The following is a 16,792-nucleotide window of genomic DNA, read 5'->3' as shown; positions in this document are numbered from 1 at the left end:
CAGAGTGCTGCACACAAGCTGCAGGGAGGGGATGGAGGAGGCTAAGGCCTTGTCTACTGGTTATATAGCTTTATCCAACTAAAAGTGTCCACCCTGGCAGATACTGGGGTCACTGTATCAGTTTAAACTCACCCCTTAGGACAGGTTACACCAAGAAACCTTCCCCACACAGGCAAGGCCTTCTAGTGAGGTCAGGACGGGGGACTGGGGGGGAGGAGGGGGGAGTTGGAGAAAGGTGAGTGAGCAGGGTGTGGTAGCTGTACTGGGCATGGGGAAAGGTGAGCCCAGCAATGAGTGGGACTGGGGAAAGGTGAAAATGGCAGTAAGGGAGCACGGGAAAAGTGGGGAGGGAGGGTGGAGGCCTGGAGGGGAGGGTGAAAGGGTAAGTGGGGGGCTGAGAGCCAGTAGGTGGGATTTTGGTGTCCGAGCCAGTCATAGGGTAACACTACACAGGAGTTTTACAGGTGAGATATGAAGCAAGGAGGAATTCTGGCAAAAAATGATACCGGGCTTGCAACTTCCCAGCTCTGGCAGGGTGAGCAATGGGATAGGGGGTGGCTATGCAATCATGGCAGGTTGAGAGGGGCAAGCAAAGCCATCAAGAGTGTGCAGAGAAGCAGGGAAGTAACTGTAGATCCAGGAGCAGCGAAGAGTTTGTAGCGACACTGCGCACGTTGATCCACGTTAGTCCCCACCAGACAACCCCTCCCTACAGCCCTGGTGCCAATCACAGACACTCCCAGGCCTGCTTACAACCAGTTCTGTCTTTATTTCCAAACAGAAAAACTTGTCAGCATGGTCCCGCTGCCCGTAACTTTCCCCAATGTTTCAAAGATCACCTGAGACACCAGATCCTCTGAGGGTTCAGCAGAGTCCTTCTCCAAGCCAGCAGGACCAGCTCCTTCTCACTTGAGGCTCCGGGGAAAGGGGCTGAGAGCTGTAAGGAACCTGGTTTGAGATCACCCCTCAGTGCCCCATTGAGGGGCCTTAACCTCTCAACTCAAGGGTTAATACAAGAGACTAGCAGGCAAAGCAGGGAGGGCTGTTTCCAAAAGGTGTGGGAAGCATGATATGACGCTCTTCCTCCTCCACCAAGGAAGCCATGGATCAGTGATTAGAGGCGAAGGTTGCAAGCCATCACGGCAAAGGCCCTGCAGTCAAATGCCAAAGGACCATGGCTCATTGCCCACCAGATAACAGGATAACATGGCCCTGTCTGATACAGTTCAGAACAACAACAAAGAACAAACGCCAACGGTGGCCCAACACTGGTGCATGGAGCAACGGCTCCTGGAACATCATGCAGCGTCACCCCCACTCAGGGGCCCCAGGACCAGGAAGAAGGATGCAACAAGTCGGAAATCATCCCCTGCTCCATCATTTTCAGCAGCCATGCCTGCTCCGCACTGATGTTGTGCATCACAAACTGCAGAGAGAAGTGCTGTTGGTACGGATCATTTCTCACAGCACCCAGAATTGCGTGCTGAATATCACCCAGCACAGACAGAAAGCAGGCTGGACCCATGACTGGTGTAAATCAGTCTCAATGGAGCGACTCCAATTGAGACCAGCTGGGGATCTGACCAAAGATCCCTACCCCATGAAATTTACAGGCTAACATCAGTATGGTGCCATGCTTCGAGCACTGAACTGGGAACTAGGTGACACTGGGTTCTATTCCCGGTACTGCCAGTAACTCACTGCATAGCCTTGGGAAAGTCACTTCATCTCTGTTTTTAGTCTCCTCATCCTGTCTGTAAGCTCTTTGGGGCAGGGAATGTCTCTTGCAGTGTGTGTACGCTGCCCACACAAGATGGGCTCCTTCTCAGCTGCAGACTTTAGGTCGGTGGTTCTCAGTCAGTCCGCTGCTTGTTCAGGGAAAGCCCCTGGAGGGCTGGGCCGGTTTGTTTACCTGCCAGGTCTACAGATTCATCCGATCACGGTTCCCAGTGGCCGCAGTTCGCTGCTCCAGGCCAAAGGGAGCTGCTGGAAGCAGCAGCCAGCACATCCCTCGGCCCGTGCCACTTCCTGCAGCTCCCAGTGGGAGCTGCCATCGGCAGAACCTGCGGACACAGCAGGTAAACAAACCGGCCTGGCCTGCCAGGGGCTTTCCCTGCACAAGCGGCAGACCGGCTTTGAGAACCACTGCTCTAGGTGCCATTGCTATTAGTGATATAACTTTAATAAAAGGGGGTAAAAAGTCAAGAGGGAAGGGAGAGGGTCAGGAATGGTAAGGGTTAACAGCACTACGGTAATGCAATCATGCACCACGGCGGGGTAAGGGTGGTTGGGTTTCTGTATTTTAAACAAATGAATGGCTCATCTGGCTAATTTCTTGCAGGTGGCATGGAAAAAGAGAGAGACTTAAGCAGGGATTTGCATGAGGTCAGGAAGGTGCTTTGCAAGCCCCGGTGCATGAGCATGAAGACGGGCACCAGGGAAGAGCAGACAAACGAGACAGTGAAGGCAACAGGAGGGGAAACCAGCTCTCAGAGGCAGTAGCAAGACTCCCGTTGATTTCAGTGGGCACTGAATTGGGCCCATATTACCATTCCAAATGCTGTACTGGAGTATACAGAGTCTGTACCTGAAGCCCTCTCAAAGAGCTCCCAGCAGCTACTCCAGACCCAGCCTCTCCCAGCCTGCGTCGTCACAAGGAACAAGTTAACATAATGAGGATAATCTTACCACGCCCTGGCTCAGATGCTTTGTGTCATAGTAGTGTACTGGCGTGGTATTGTCACCATTGTCAGGGTACCCAAACCCTATGATGTTAACCTCATGGCAGATATGGAGGGCTAAGTTCAGAGCGATGATTCCAGTGGTGGAATATTTCTGGATAAAAGGATATGATAGATTTTCAAATTACATTACGCATTTTGATCTCAACTTTTACCACAGCAGCCCCAAGCAACCTGGCTGCGTTTGGGACAAACTGCCCTCTCCACCCCCCACTTAGCAGAAAAATACCAAGACAGACAGAAGGGCAGAGTTTACAGGCCTTACCGATTCTCCGACAAAACCACAAGGTACATCTTTTTAAAGTGATGCTGTGCAGAACAGGGCGGCCTGTAGCGAGACCAGGCCCTTTGGAAAAGTCAAATGTTAACCACAGTGGAGATCTGTGAGCTTTTGGAAGGACTCCAGCAGGCACTGCAGGTCTGCACATGCTACAGCACACGCATTTAATCTGCCCCTATCAGACTCCTGGGTATTCTCAGTCTGGGTACGTACTCTCTCTGGTTGGCACGTTAGTGTTGTACTAAATTCGAACCCGTGCATTAAATTCCAGCCTAAAAGTTACAGAAGTGCAGCCAGTCATTTGAAGGCAACATCGGCCCTTAAAAAAATAAATGAAACCAAGCAGAACAGCCACGACGCTCAGCTCAGGAGAAAATGTACCATCCGTTCTCCGGTCTCTAAGTACACACTTAGCACTTCCCGCACGGACTGTAGAACTTGCCACGAGGATACGTTGTAGCACATGGGTTTGGGGATCTGGAGACTTGGGTCCCAGTCCCAATCCCAACCCTGGCTAGGAATCACTGTCTAAATGACTTGCCCAAGGTCAGGCACTCTTCCGCCCCCCGAAAATGGCGATTACAATGCTTCCCTTCCCTTCCCAGTGGTGGCTGAATTAATTAATGGCTGCAAAGCGCTTTGAGAATCAGGACGAAAGACAAAGAATGATGATCCTTATTAACTGGATAATCCTCAGTGCCCCAATAAGTGGGGAAACTAATGCTAGAGGAGTTGGCATCAGAGCCAGGATTACACTTGAGCTCTCCTGCATACCTCGCTGCTTTAACGGATACAAACCTAAATTCCTCTCTTCTTGCAGAGGGCCCATCTGATGGGGAAAGAGAACCGAATGCACACAGCTTGGCTAAGCATTGACCAAACTGGGGAGAGACACTGTTCAGTCTGGCATGGCAAGGAATGGTGGGATGAAATTAAAAAGGGAAATTTAGGCTGAATGTCAGTAATATCTGGACACAGACCCAGTGGATGGGGTAGAAACCCCCATCGCCCATTTAGAGTGAGGCCGGCCATGGTAACAGAAATCCTGCTAAAGGCATGCACCCGGCTCTGGCAGGCAGATGGACTGGATGATCAAAGGGCTCTTTCCCCTCCACTCCTCCATCTCCTTCTGCGATTCTGCTTTGGGCAGTACTGTATTGCGGTGAACAGGAAGGCACAGAGTTAAAGGGGGCAAGTACATGCTGGAGCTTTCTCCCTGCCAGACGGTCAGGGCCATACCCTGCCCGTCTTCTCCAGCTGAAGTAATTTGTATGTTGCTTCGTAGGTGACGTAAGGGTGCAGAATCCGCAGGTGAGAGGCTTTCCACTTCCATTCACTGGGAGGCCTACGCCAAAACCCCTCTACAGTCTGTAGGGGAGAGAGAGAGAGAGAGATTTGGATCCAGCTGCAATATCCCAGCCTGTTGACTCATTAAGAAGCAGCAGAGCGTAGGAAGGCAGATAGTTAGTACATAACGACAGCTACAGGAATTAGCACAGAGAGATCACATACAGATAGCAGACATAAGTAACCTGACAAGACAGGCCAGTACCAACAGGTAACGTGGCAAGTGGTTAGTAACTAAGGGAAAGATTTTCAAAGGTGCAAATGAGAGTGAGGCATCCCACTGCCACTGAATTTCAATGGGAATTGGGTGCCTGACTGTCGAAATCCCAGCCTGAATCTACCCTGGTGCTGTCCAGACTCTGCCACCCATGTTCACATTGAGTAACAGTTTGCTACAGGGTTAGAATCACCCGGACTCTCTGCTGAGTACGGATGGCAACTTCTGGTTCCTTCTCCTACTCCAAATGCCATCAGCCTTCTAGGATTAGGTCCCATGTAGACAGTCTTCCCATTTCATGATAGATGAGTTGAGAGCCAGACTGGACCAGAAGCTTGGGGTCACCCTACTGCTCGTGGCAGTTGCTTATGTGCACCCCGTGATATGGAAGAGCACAACAGAGCCCTGAAACCTCTTCACTCACCCTCATCTCGTGCCACCTGGCCAAGCATCTCCTGATAGCCCTTTGAGATGCCTCACCTTATTCCTTGTCTGTAGCAGCATCTCCTTCACCCAGGTAAAATCCAGGCTCTTGAACGCAATGAGCACCATCAGTGTTTCATTGTCGTTGTTATCCAGAGGGTTGGGCAGCGCAGACTCGGGGAAGAAAAGACGGATGCTGGTTTTCTCGCCCACATCTTCCTTGTGCTCTTTCACTGGAGCATTGTTTAACCTAAGGGGTCAAAGGCAGAGCGCTGAGAGCATGCCAGATATACAGGTCGTCACGGAACAGGTCGTGTGCCACTGCTGGATAGAACCCAGGGCCAGACTTGTTCACATGTGGGGGTTTATTTTATTTTACTACTTCATTATTTTCAACACCTCACAGCCTCAATTGGTATCATGGCTCCAGTGTGCTAGGCACTGCACGCACACGTAGCAAGAAATGGTCCATGATCGGAAAAGCTACATAAAGACAGAAAAAGGGTGGCGGAAGGCAGTATGATTTTTGCCCCATTTTGCAGATGGGGAATGGATGCACAGAGAAATTAAGTGACTTTCACTCAGGAAATGGATGGCATTGCCAGAAATTCAACCCAGATCTCCTGAATCCCAAAGCAAGGCCTTGACCACAAGACCATTCTCCCTTCTACTGACTGAGCAAATGGAAGAGGTCAAAGGATTCATCTACATTGCAATAAAAGACCTGAGGCAGGGGCGTGGCTGGCCCAGCTCAGCTGACTCAGGCTTGCGAGACTCGGGCTGTGGGGCTAAAAATTGCAGTGCTGATGGGGTTTTTATTGTAGTGTAGCTGTACTCACTGAGCCTCCACAGAAAAGGCCTGCGATTGTGGAGACTGAACTCTGACAACCATGGCATCTACTTGTGTGTTTGGCCAAGGTCTGAGGCTTCCTGAATGCAGGGGTCAAAGTGGTTATCCTTCCCATGCGAAAAGAGCTAAGCACGTGTACATCAATCCATCGGTTCCCCTCTGCGCGTTGGTCCCAGGGAGCATCCGGTACCTGATGATGATGTTGTGCGAGTCAATCACTGCCCCGAGGCCTCGGCCACGAATGGAGTTACTGTTGCCAACCACAACGCACCTTCGGCACTGAAGACTAGACAGAGGAGCCGACAGAATGAATGTGAGGCCCTGTTTGGCCCAGTTCCTCTCCCTCTACAGCAATATCCTCCAGGCTTGTCTGGCCTACTGAGGTCTCCCCACGCAACTGCAGAGCAGAGGAAACCTGGAATTCAGCCCAGCACCAGGAGAGTTCGGCTGCTCCTGCTGTGCTCAGGTACCAGGAGCGGCGTTGGCATGGTACGGAGCGAGGCCAATCCAACCCACAGAGCCCGTCTATTAGCTGGTTAGCCCTGCAACACAGGGATGCTGCACTCTGCTCAGCTGGATGTGGGCCATGCCCCACTGAGAGGAACAGGGCCTGGAGTCTCCCCAGCACGCTAAAAAACCTGTGTGTGGCCTCAGCTAAGCTGGGGGAAGGGGAAGGCAGCAATGGCAAGACAGTCTGTACTGAAAAGGCCACATGGCACCAGCGCGAGAGGGAAGCAATCCGGTGGCTAACAGCTGTCCCGCAGATGGACCATGCTTCACAGCCAGTAGTGGATGAGCACCACAGACATATGCACATACCTCTGTGTGCCCTGAGCACCCCCCTGCTCTGGGAGGAGGTAGATGGTGATGGGAGAGGGGAGAGAGAGCAGGGTGTAAGAGAAATTACAGGGCGGCGGCTAGTGACCTTTCTGAGACCCTGGGAGCCAAGGTAGCCCAGAAGGGCAAGTTAGAAGGGCCTGCAGGGAGAATAGGAGGGGCCTTCTGGGAGGCAAGGAGAGGGAGCAGGGTGTCAGCAGAAGGGAAGGATTGGACGAGAGGTAAGAATGGGAAAACTTTAACGTGCCTCAGATACAAAGGTTCCAAACCAAGCTGCTAATCTCTTTTGAGGTTTCCCCACCACTAACACCCACCATTGTCCCCCCAGCACACAGCCACCAGCCCAGCCCCCCTACCGCTCAATGGACTTTGGCATCCCCTGCTGCGGGAGGAGCTGTAATGTGTGGAACGCATGAAGAACTGGACGGAAAGGAGAAAGAGGTTAAAACAATGACACAAGAACTAGGGGTCACCAAATGAAATGAACAGGCAGCAGGTTTAAAACAAACAAAAGGAAGCATTTCTTCACACAACGCACAGTCAACCTGTGGAACTCCTTGCCAGAGGATGTTGTGAAGGACAAGACTATAACAGGGTTCAAAAAAGAACTAGATACATTCATGGAGGATAGGTAAATTAGCGGTAAATACTACTACTAAAGAACTATTAGCGGTAAACATGCCAAACGGCCTGTGATGGGATGTTAGATGGGGTGGGATCTGAGTTACTTCAGAGAATTCTTTCCTGGGTTCTGGCTGGTGAGTCTTGCCCACATGCTCAGGGTTTAGGTGATTTGGGGACAAGAAGGAATTTTCCTCCAGGGCAGATTGGCAGAGGCCATGGAGATTTTTTGCCTTCCTCTGCAGCATGGGGCATGGGTCACTTGTTGGAAGATTCTCTGCATCTTGAAGTCTTTAACCAAGGTTTGAGGACTTCAGTGGCTCAGACACAGGTTTGCTATAGGAGTGGGTGGGTTAGATTCTGTGGCCTACATTGTGCAGGAGGTCAGACTAGATGATCATAATGGTCCCTTCTGACCTTAAAGTCTATGACTCTATGATTCATCAATGGCTATTAGCCAAGATGGGCAGGGATGGTGTCCCTAGCCTCTCTTTAGCAGACACTGGGAATGGGTGACAAGGGATGGATCACCTGATGATTCCCTGTTCTGTTCATTCCCTCTGGGGCACCTGGCACTGGTCACTGTCAGAAGTCAGGATACTGGGCTAGATGGACCTTTGTTCTGACCCAGTAGGGCCGTTCTTATGTTCTTTATCATCTGCCTGGGCAAGTGATCCCTTCTCAAAGACACGACCCCCTGGTTTCATCCACTCCTCCTCCCATTTGCTGAATACTCTCCACCTCCTGTGTGTGTCTACACAGAGACTCGGTGCGCAGCACACTGGAGTGTAACTCTATAGCGCAGTAGCCTGCCATGCGCTACATGGCCGCACGGACCCTGCACTGTGCTCTGATCTACTGTGTTCCAAACTGCAGTCCCCAAAGCGCACCAGGAAATTCGAATGCGCGGCTGGAGGGGCCACACGGCCACTGAGCACACAGCAGGCTGCAGATTTACACCCCAGTTTGTCGGGCACTGAGTCTCTGTACAGACAAGCCCTGGGGCAGATGAGTGTCAGGCTTCTCTAGTCATTATACAGTGGCACAGACATAGACAGCACATTGCACTAGGTATACCGGCCAAACACGCAGCCCCTTGCCCCAAAGAAACTGTATCACTGTCACCTTTGCCCTCTCTTCTCCCCATTCCTCGCTGCTGCCTGTGGCTTTCACTCCTCGTGTCACTGCACCAGGTAGTCAGCAAACTCTCTGGGGCAGGGATCATACTTTACCTAGATTTCCCATCAACTGTCCTAGCACACAAATAATTAGGGCACATGCTGGGACAGTTCAGAAGGATCCCGATACCAGCCCAGTGAGGGGTCAATGGGGCTGTGACCATGGACTGCAACGGAAGCTTTAACCATCTAGCACTCATCAGTTCTATTCATGGGCCTGCTGGCCCTGGTTGGAGAATGGAATTAGAGTTTCCTCCTTCCTTCCTCTCTGCCATTCCCCAGGCTCATCCTCAAAGGGCTGGACCCACTCCTCCAGCCTGACCACCTACCCAGAAAATCCTGCGATTCGGCTCTGAGCAGCCCTGGCATATTTCTATCCTAGCCCTACCCCCCATCTTCCACATCTCCGCGCGGTTGTATAATGGAGAGGCTTTTCTGATGCCCAATTGGCCCCCACAGCCCTGTGAGGTAACCGCGAGAAAAGGGCGTGCTTGAGGAGGAGGAGACAGATACCTGAGCCATTCAGTCCGAAGGGAAGCCTATGCAAGTGGAGAAGGTCATTTAGTTGTCTCCTGGCAGGGGTGTCGTCCTGCCAGAATAACTCCTTGCTGGTCAGGAAAGGCTTCCAGTCTGGCTCGAACCTAGCAAAAGAGAGCCAGGGTGTTAGCACCGCAGCAGGGTCCAGGGAGGAAAGGCCAGTCACAGCTTCTGTACATGGGCTGAGCATCCAGGATCACGTAGGGCAGTGGTTCTCAACCAGGGGCAGGCGGACATGGAGGTACACAGAGTACGTCAGCTCATCTAGATATGCATCTAATTTTACAACAGGTGACATAAAAAGAACTAGTGAAGTCAGGACAAACTAGAATTTCATACAGACATTGACTTATTTATACGACTCTTTATACTGTACACTGAGATGTAAGTGTAATATTTATATTCCAGTTGATTTATTTCATAATTATATGGCAAACATTAGAAAGTCAGTGACTGTTCAGGAACAGTGACGCTGTGACACTTTTGTATTGTGACATCTGATTTTGTAAGCAAGTCGTTTTCAAATGAGGTGAAACTTGGGAGTCCACAAGACAAATCAGATCCCTGAAAGGGGGACAGTCATCTGGAAAGGTGGAAAGCCACTGACCTAGCGCACTTGGATGCTTCTGTGCTTGCCCCAAACACTTCTAGAAAAGGAACCACATCCCTCCCTGTTAGTCCTGGCTGGTTCTGCCCTACGTCTCAGCCCAGCCTGCGATGGTGAAATCCCCTCTGAGCTCCAACACTCCACTTCCCCAATTTATTTCCCTTGCCTTGACCTGCCAACGTCTTGGAAATGCTGAGTCATATTTCAATTTCTCTGCCCTGGGGCAGAAGTGAGGTCTGCTTTTCTTCTTGTGGTTTCTCAGTGTGTCTCACCTCTGCTTATTCACAACGGTACCAGCACTCGCCGTGGACTAAGCCACATCTCCCTTCCTGTCTGCTGGATTCCCCACACACTGGGGACTGCCCTGCCCCTCCACATACACTGATCAGAGCTTCAAACCCTCCCTTGCCAACATCCCCAGGACAAATCAAAAGCAACTAACAAACCTGCCAAGAATGGGCTTTCTCCATGCAAAATGCTTCCTGCAAATGTTGATGTCCTTCCTGTGAAACAGACACAGCTCGTTTATCCACAGTCCTTCTAAGTGCCTCCACCCCCTTTCTAGCCCATCAGGAGTCTGCTCCAGAACTATCCATTTGCACACCCCACGACTTGCCAGGGATCCCACACTATGGGAAGCTTTTAGGTTTACAATCGAGTCCTTCCATGATTTTTTCCCTGCTACTTTTCCTCTTCCTTTCCTCTCCTTCCACCCTGTAGATGAGCAGACTCACCCCTGCAGCGCCTTCTGCTGGTGTCTTCCAGGAATTAGCTCAATTCAGCTCTGGAGCACCCCCTGCAGGCTGGTGATCCACCTGTCTTCTGGCCCCCGTGTCCCTCCCTGGACCCAGTGCCCTTTTACATGGGGTGCTGCCCCCTGGCAGTAACCCCTTTCTCTCAGGGTCTACCCTCCCCGGGGAACCCCCACCCTCTATTCCCACCTTGCCTCAGTATATGGCTACTGCCACTCATTGTCTACCCCATGCCCTGGGGCAGACTGCAGTATCAGCCTACTCATCACTGGCAAGGAGGGTTTGGACCTGCTGCCTTTGCCTACCCCTGGGCCTCCCACTGCAACCTCCAGTACCTTTTAGCCCAATGCTAGGCCACAGCCTGGGGCTTTCCAGGCTAGAGCTCCCCAGCGCCTCTGCCTTTCCCCAGCCCTGCTTCACTCAGGTACCTTATGTCCAGCTCCCTGCAGCCAGGCCCATCTCCCTCTATAGCTAGAGAGAGACTGTCTGCCTCTGGCTTCTCTGCTTTCTTATAGGGGCCAGCTTGGCCTGATTGGAGCACGGCCACAGCTGAGCCTACTTTCCCCAATCAGCCCAGGCTTAGTAGCTCCCAGCCACAACCTTTCCCCCAGGGCTGTTTTAAGCCCTTCAGGGCAGGAGCAGGGGACCACCCTGCTACACACCCCATTCTCCGTGCCACCCAATTCAGCCCATCTCCTCGCCAGGTGGAACACGGCTCTCCCAAACTTTCTAGGGTTCCCCATGCCCCACAGCAAGCGGTCTCCATTGTCGCAGTACAGAAAGGTCTGAGCTATAGGTGAAGTGTGTTTCTGGCTACTGAGCTCCCTCTAGGAACCTAACGTCACACCGATCGGTCCTGGGGAAGTAGGGTGACTTACTCAAAGGGAACGTCAGGCATCATCCTCCCGCAATACTGGAGAACTTGCACACTGACCACTGCCGAAGGAAATGGACACAAGACGGACATGTTGAAACAGAGAAGCAATGGTCTCAGCTTAGCAGCAACACCACAGGTGGGCCCACCTGCCACCCGGCCCCCGAAACGCACATCGGACTGGTGAGAGTTTCAACCACGTATGGCTGAAGACCTGCAGATCCTGTTCCAGAGCAGGAGAGCCCCCGAGTGGCTAGATCAGAACGAGTCCCTCACCGGCCAGGACTTTCTGTTAATAATCCTTCATATTTCTACAGCAATGTCCATTCCAGGCCCTCCCTGCAGTTTGCAAACATTACGACTCGCAGCAGCCCCATAGGGTGAGTATTATTCCCCCATCTGTAAAATGGCAACACAGCAGCGCAGAGAGGTGAAGTGACTTGTCAAAGCCCTTCACTGAGTTAGCAGCAAAACTAGAAACATGAGCCCTGACTCCCAGCCCACTGCTTTAAGTCACAGACTCCCTTCCAGGGCCAGGAATAGAACCCCCAAGTGCTGAGTCTCAGCCCCCTCCCCACTCTAACCAGGGGCCACTATAGAGAGCAGCACTGTTACATTACAACCCTGACTGCACCCCCTGCTGGGCACCATTGGCAAGGGCTTCATTTACGCTGAGCGCAGCTCTCGCTCTCTCTCATTGTCTCTTCAAGGGCCTTGTATCTGCACAGATTAGGGGATGCAGAGGGCAGGCTCCTTCCAACCTCTCATGTTTCTATTATAGGGAGTCATTTGTTCCCCCTAGCCCATCCACCAGCCAGACGTGGAAAGAACCCAAACAGCCACAACCCCAATCCTGCCCCCAAAATGCGGGTGCAAAACAGAGGAGCGCAGAACAGAGAAAAAAATATTTTTGTTCTTTCTTTGTACAGCACCTAGCACAGTGAAGCTCTGATCACCTCCTGGGGCCCCGAGTTGCTATATAATGCAAATAAGAAACAATAATGTTCCACCTGCTTGCAAACCAGTGTCCCTGCCTGAGAAAACCACGGGCCCAGCCCTGACATTCCTTGTGCACCACTGAAATCAGTAGGAGTTTGGGGGGAGAAAGACAGACAGGATTAGCCCCTGTACAGATGGGTAGAAAAGACATTAACACCAAAAGAACATTAGACATCTTGTCTCCTTTGCGTTGCCTTTCTCTTTGGAGCTCCACTCCACGTGGCCGGTAAAACCCAGGCATTTCATACGTTGATTGCAGCAGCGCCCAGGAAGCAGCCAAGATGGGGGACTCCACTGCGCTAAGTGCTGTATGAACACAGAATGATAACTCAGCCGTCCCTTCTCTGTGCTTCCGGGATGCATGAAGCTGCAGATAGAAGGGAAAGCAGCCAGTCCGCCCCCTCCAAGGGCAGGATACAGGTTCAGGTGTGAGGGGTATCTGATTCTGCACTGGAGCATGGCCAGAAATAAAGAGACATGGAGGTTACAACCCTGAAGAGTTGGGTGTAGGGACAGGGATTAGGGGAGCGGGAATTCCCCTCATCTCGTCCTGTCTCCTCTATTCCATTAAAGGTATCAGTGCAAGCACTAGCACTTGTTCACACACCAGCTGGGGAGGAGGATCAAGCCTCCCTGTTATCTCCCATCCATCAGCAGGAAAGAAGGGAGCACATCCTCTAAGTAGGAAGGATGGGGGAACAGAAGAGGTGAAGGAGGGCAGCCACAGGAGGGATCCAATGAAGGGGGACAGACACTGCTGTCCCAGCCCCCTCAACACATCCATTCCCAGCCCCATTGGAAGGCAAGGGGCAGGCACAACCTCACATCACCCTCTTTCCAGCCCTGGGTGAAGAAGGGGAAATTGTGTGTAATATTTTTACGGACATTGTGTGTGACTCAGTTTACCTACTGAGTATAAAGGGGGAGCGAGGCATAGCTGGATATCACAAAGGCAAGAAGCCTGTCCGGAACCAGATACGTCCGGCTGGAATCCACCCATATACATGGAAGATCCTACAGAGGCAGCGGCAGCTTCAGCTACCGAAATTTCCCTTTGCATGCCTGGCAGCCCGTGAAAGGGAGCACAGCATGGCTGCGGCTGGACACAAAGGAGCGAGGTGTTTTAAGGCTGCTGTTGTAAAGACAGAAACACTGGGCCAGCAAGAGGGCGAGCGAGCCAAGATGGATTCTAGGAGAGCGTGGAACATGGTGTATAGGCAGAAGCAGCTGTCCCACGCCGCCATAGGCTTGGCTTCCCCATGCTTGTTGACCTGAGCGTGCTCTGATGCTGTATTTCAGCTGGCTAATAAATGCCACCTTGTGAAAAGGCTGCACTGCCTCCCTGAGAATTCCCTCTGGGTGCATGGCTTCCTGAAGGGGTAGCAGTCTTTGCAGGGGTCTGAACTCATTTGGACTCGCTGCAGGAGCACTCAATGAGCACCAAAGGCCAGGCTCAGGTCCCAGGGACCGCGTGGCTCCCCCTTGTAAAACGCTGAGCCTAGGGCCTGGCAAACATCAATTGTGCTCCCAAAGGGACCTCAGGAAGGTGGGAGAGCGGGACACTGAGTAGCAGTGTCTCCCAGGTGCCTGCCAGCCCCAAATACTCCACCTCTGCCTCCAGAGTAAGCTCCAAAGCAGGTGAAATCTACTGGGAAAAGTTGCACCCAGCTAGCTGGCCTTTGTCTTTGTAACAGACCATACCAGCTCCTCTGCTGTTTGCTGAGTACCCAGAATAGGCTATCAACCTGCAGTGAACCTGGCCGCTTCTCGCCTTCTGTTGGAGCCTATGGTTCTCTTGTTAGCTCAGCACTGCCATAGAGCCCAAAGTTACCAAGAGACGTGTCCTCCCCAGCAGAACACCCCTGCCCCCATCAAGCCAAGCCTAGGGGAACTGAGCAGCACAGGAATAGATACCAGGGAAAAGGCCTAGCAAACATGGTCACAGGCCTTGCAGTTCGATCGTGATGGCCAAGAGTCGGTTGCATTTGTGAGAGTGGGTAGCAAAGACACTAAGGCCCTCTCTGGAGGATGTCGCCGGGAGCAAATGGTCCAGCACAGGTGTTCCCAGGCTGACAAGGCTAATTTGGAGTGTTTGGTGCCCAGCATTAGACACCCAGGGCCTGAGTTTAGGAAGAGCAGCTGAAGTCCATTGGGAAGACAGTGGGATATCACAGTGGCACTCAGCTACTCAGTGATAAGCACAGTAGGGAAACCAGAACAGAGCATGGGCTCGATGCTCCTAAAACTCAGGCTCTGGGATGGGCGTGTGTGTGTATATAACGACGGGCACCAAAACTCGCAGGCCAACTGGGGAGAACTTGTCTATAAGGCTGCATGTGTGTCACAACCATGACTTCCACATGGGAAATCCACATGAAATCCTGGTTCCGCTGAAGTCAATGGGAGTTTTGCCACTGATTTCAGTGAGGCCAGGAGTTCACCCATGACTTTCACAGATTTTGCATGTAAAAACATCAAGATCTTTGACAACCCAGCCAGCCTTCTGCTGAGCAAAATTCCTCCAGGAATCTTTACAAAGCTGGCTGTAAATCATCTCCAAATGAGCCAAGTGGAATATGGATTTTCAGATTTTTTAAAAAAACCTATTTGTTAAGCACAATTTTGATTGTAAAACAAAAGATTTTAATTTGACTTTTCTCATAATGCCCCATATCAAACAACACAATAGTCATTAAACTATTGGGCACCAGGAGGACTTCTTTCAAACTGAAGGTCTGATGGATGCATTTTTAGCCCGGAAGCTGCAATGATTTTGCCAAGCCAAACAACCAGCCTTTCTAGTGAAAATAGAACTGCCTTACTTTGCGGAAGGGGTTCACAAGCACTGGTCCTCCTGATGATTTCACTGGACCACCCACCGATCCACTAGGGTAACCAGATATCCTGATTTTATATGGATAGTCACAATATTCGGGGCTTTGTCTTACGTAGGCACCTACTATCCCCCATCCCGTCCTGTCTGGTCACCCTACTTTCCACCCCCACACATACACATTCTAACTCTAAATCTGCAGGAGGCTCCTCATCAGTCCAGGGGCCTACTGAACACAGATCATGCTACTGCACGGCCTAAGCTGCTGTTTTCAGGTACTTACAATTTTGAAAAAGTTACAACTTGGACTGAAATTATCCACAGTTTTTCACAGCACAAAGGTAACATTTCTGGGGGAGAATACAGTGAAATTCAATCTGATTGTTTTGAGCAAAGTGTGGGAAACAATAAAGAAGATTTTCATATTTAAAAAAAAAGTCAGAAGCCCTTCTTCCCTACCACACAGGCAAACACAGCTCAAGTGACTCAATTTTCTAAAAATAACCTAGATCCGAGAATATACACAGTCCTGCCCAAGAACTGCAGCTTTACCAGGTTCGGTGCTTACAACTGGGAGTAGTTCCACTGAGGAAAGCATCATTGCTCACAGTAGTAAATGCTCGGAAGGCTTCGCAAGATGAGGTGCTTGGTTTGGAAAAGCACGACCGGCTGAGAAATATGCAGGCGAAACTTGACTAGCAGCACATTAGGGCCACACAGCTGAGACCTGACTCACCCTGGGAGCACTGACCCACACAAGTTCCCCCTGAAGTCAAAGAATTCATGGGATTCAAAGCATTCAGTGTGCACACTGCACCATTCTCCATCCCGTCCGACATCTTTGGGCCCAATTCTCCACATACTCATTCCCATCACGCTGCCGTAAACCCAATGTGAGCCAGAGGAGCCTCAGGCCTGTTCTGCTTCACCAGGAGTAGAGGTGGTTTCACAGATCTCACAGACATCAAACTTTCTGAAGCTATTTAGCTCTGCACGTAGCTGATCTATGTAACCACATTTCCTGTTACCACTACCATGCTCCACCTGCCCTCGTCCCTTCTACCCCCTTTGCCACACTCAGCTGTTGGGTCCTGTCTATTTAAAGTGCAAGCTCTTCAGGGCACAGGCTGTCTCTCACTATATAGCGCCCAGCATGGTGGGGCTTTGATCCTGGTGACCACACGCAAATAACAAGTGGGGCGGGGGACAGGATGACAGGACTTGGCGTGAGATCAAGCTCTCTTACCCATACTCAGCAGAAGCATCAGCACTTTCCACAGCTTCCTGAGAACGACAAAGGCGAATCTGCACTGCGATTTGGAGCACACGAGTCCCTCAAGATTCATATCAGCAGTTCCCGCGTTCCCGGCCTGCAAAGAAAACCAACAGAGGTGACCCACCAATTCACCAATCAAGAGGACTGGTGATCTGAGACATTAGACTCTGCACAGAACGGTAGGCAGGGATTCTTCTTAAGCGCACGTGGGACAGCTGCCTGCGTTTGCCCTGGCTACATTGACCCAGCATTCCGGGTAATGTCTAGCAATCGAGTCTCTGGGACACACCACACTCTGCTTCACCCTGCTAAGATTCCCCAAGTAAATGGAAGAAAGCCCGTGTCGAAAGACTCATCCACCTCCCTGTTGTTTTGGGCTGTTCCATGCATGCCGGGCATGGGGTGGGTGGATTGGAAGGG

At 51.4% G+C, this 16,792-nt stretch overlaps 1 protein-coding gene across 1 annotated transcript; it reads right to left on the bottom strand.

Annotated features, from left to right (window-relative positions):
* Positions 1 to 1,318: 1,318 nt before the first annotated feature.
* Positions 1,319 to 16,466, bottom strand: LOC116835116 (CMP-N-acetylneuraminate-beta-galactosamide-alpha-2,3-sialyltransferase 4-like). The gene is made up of 10 exons (XM_075060623.1): positions 16,343 to 16,466; positions 11,269 to 11,326; positions 10,085 to 10,141; positions 9,008 to 9,135; positions 7,052 to 7,115; positions 5,998 to 6,144; positions 5,066 to 5,258; positions 4,261 to 4,389; positions 2,689 to 2,835; positions 1,319 to 1,426 (listed from the first exon to the last, which is right to left on the bottom strand). The coding sequence occupies exons 1-10, from the start codon at positions 16,440 to 16,442 to the stop codon at positions 1,319 to 1,321; spliced, it is 1,131 nt and encodes a 376-aa protein (XP_074916724.1). The 5' UTR covers positions 16,443 to 16,466.
* Positions 16,467 to 16,792: the final 326 nt, after the last annotated feature.

Source organism: Chelonoidis abingdonii, chromosome 24 (genome assembly GCF_003597395.2).
Source record: "Chelonoidis abingdonii isolate Lonesome George chromosome 24, CheloAbing_2.0, whole genome shotgun sequence".
Classification (NCBI taxonomy): Eukaryota; Metazoa; Chordata; order Testudines; family Testudinidae; genus Chelonoidis; species Chelonoidis abingdonii.
The sequence above is the reverse complement of the archived record's forward strand: the minus strand, read 5'-3'. Positions and strand labels throughout refer to the sequence as shown.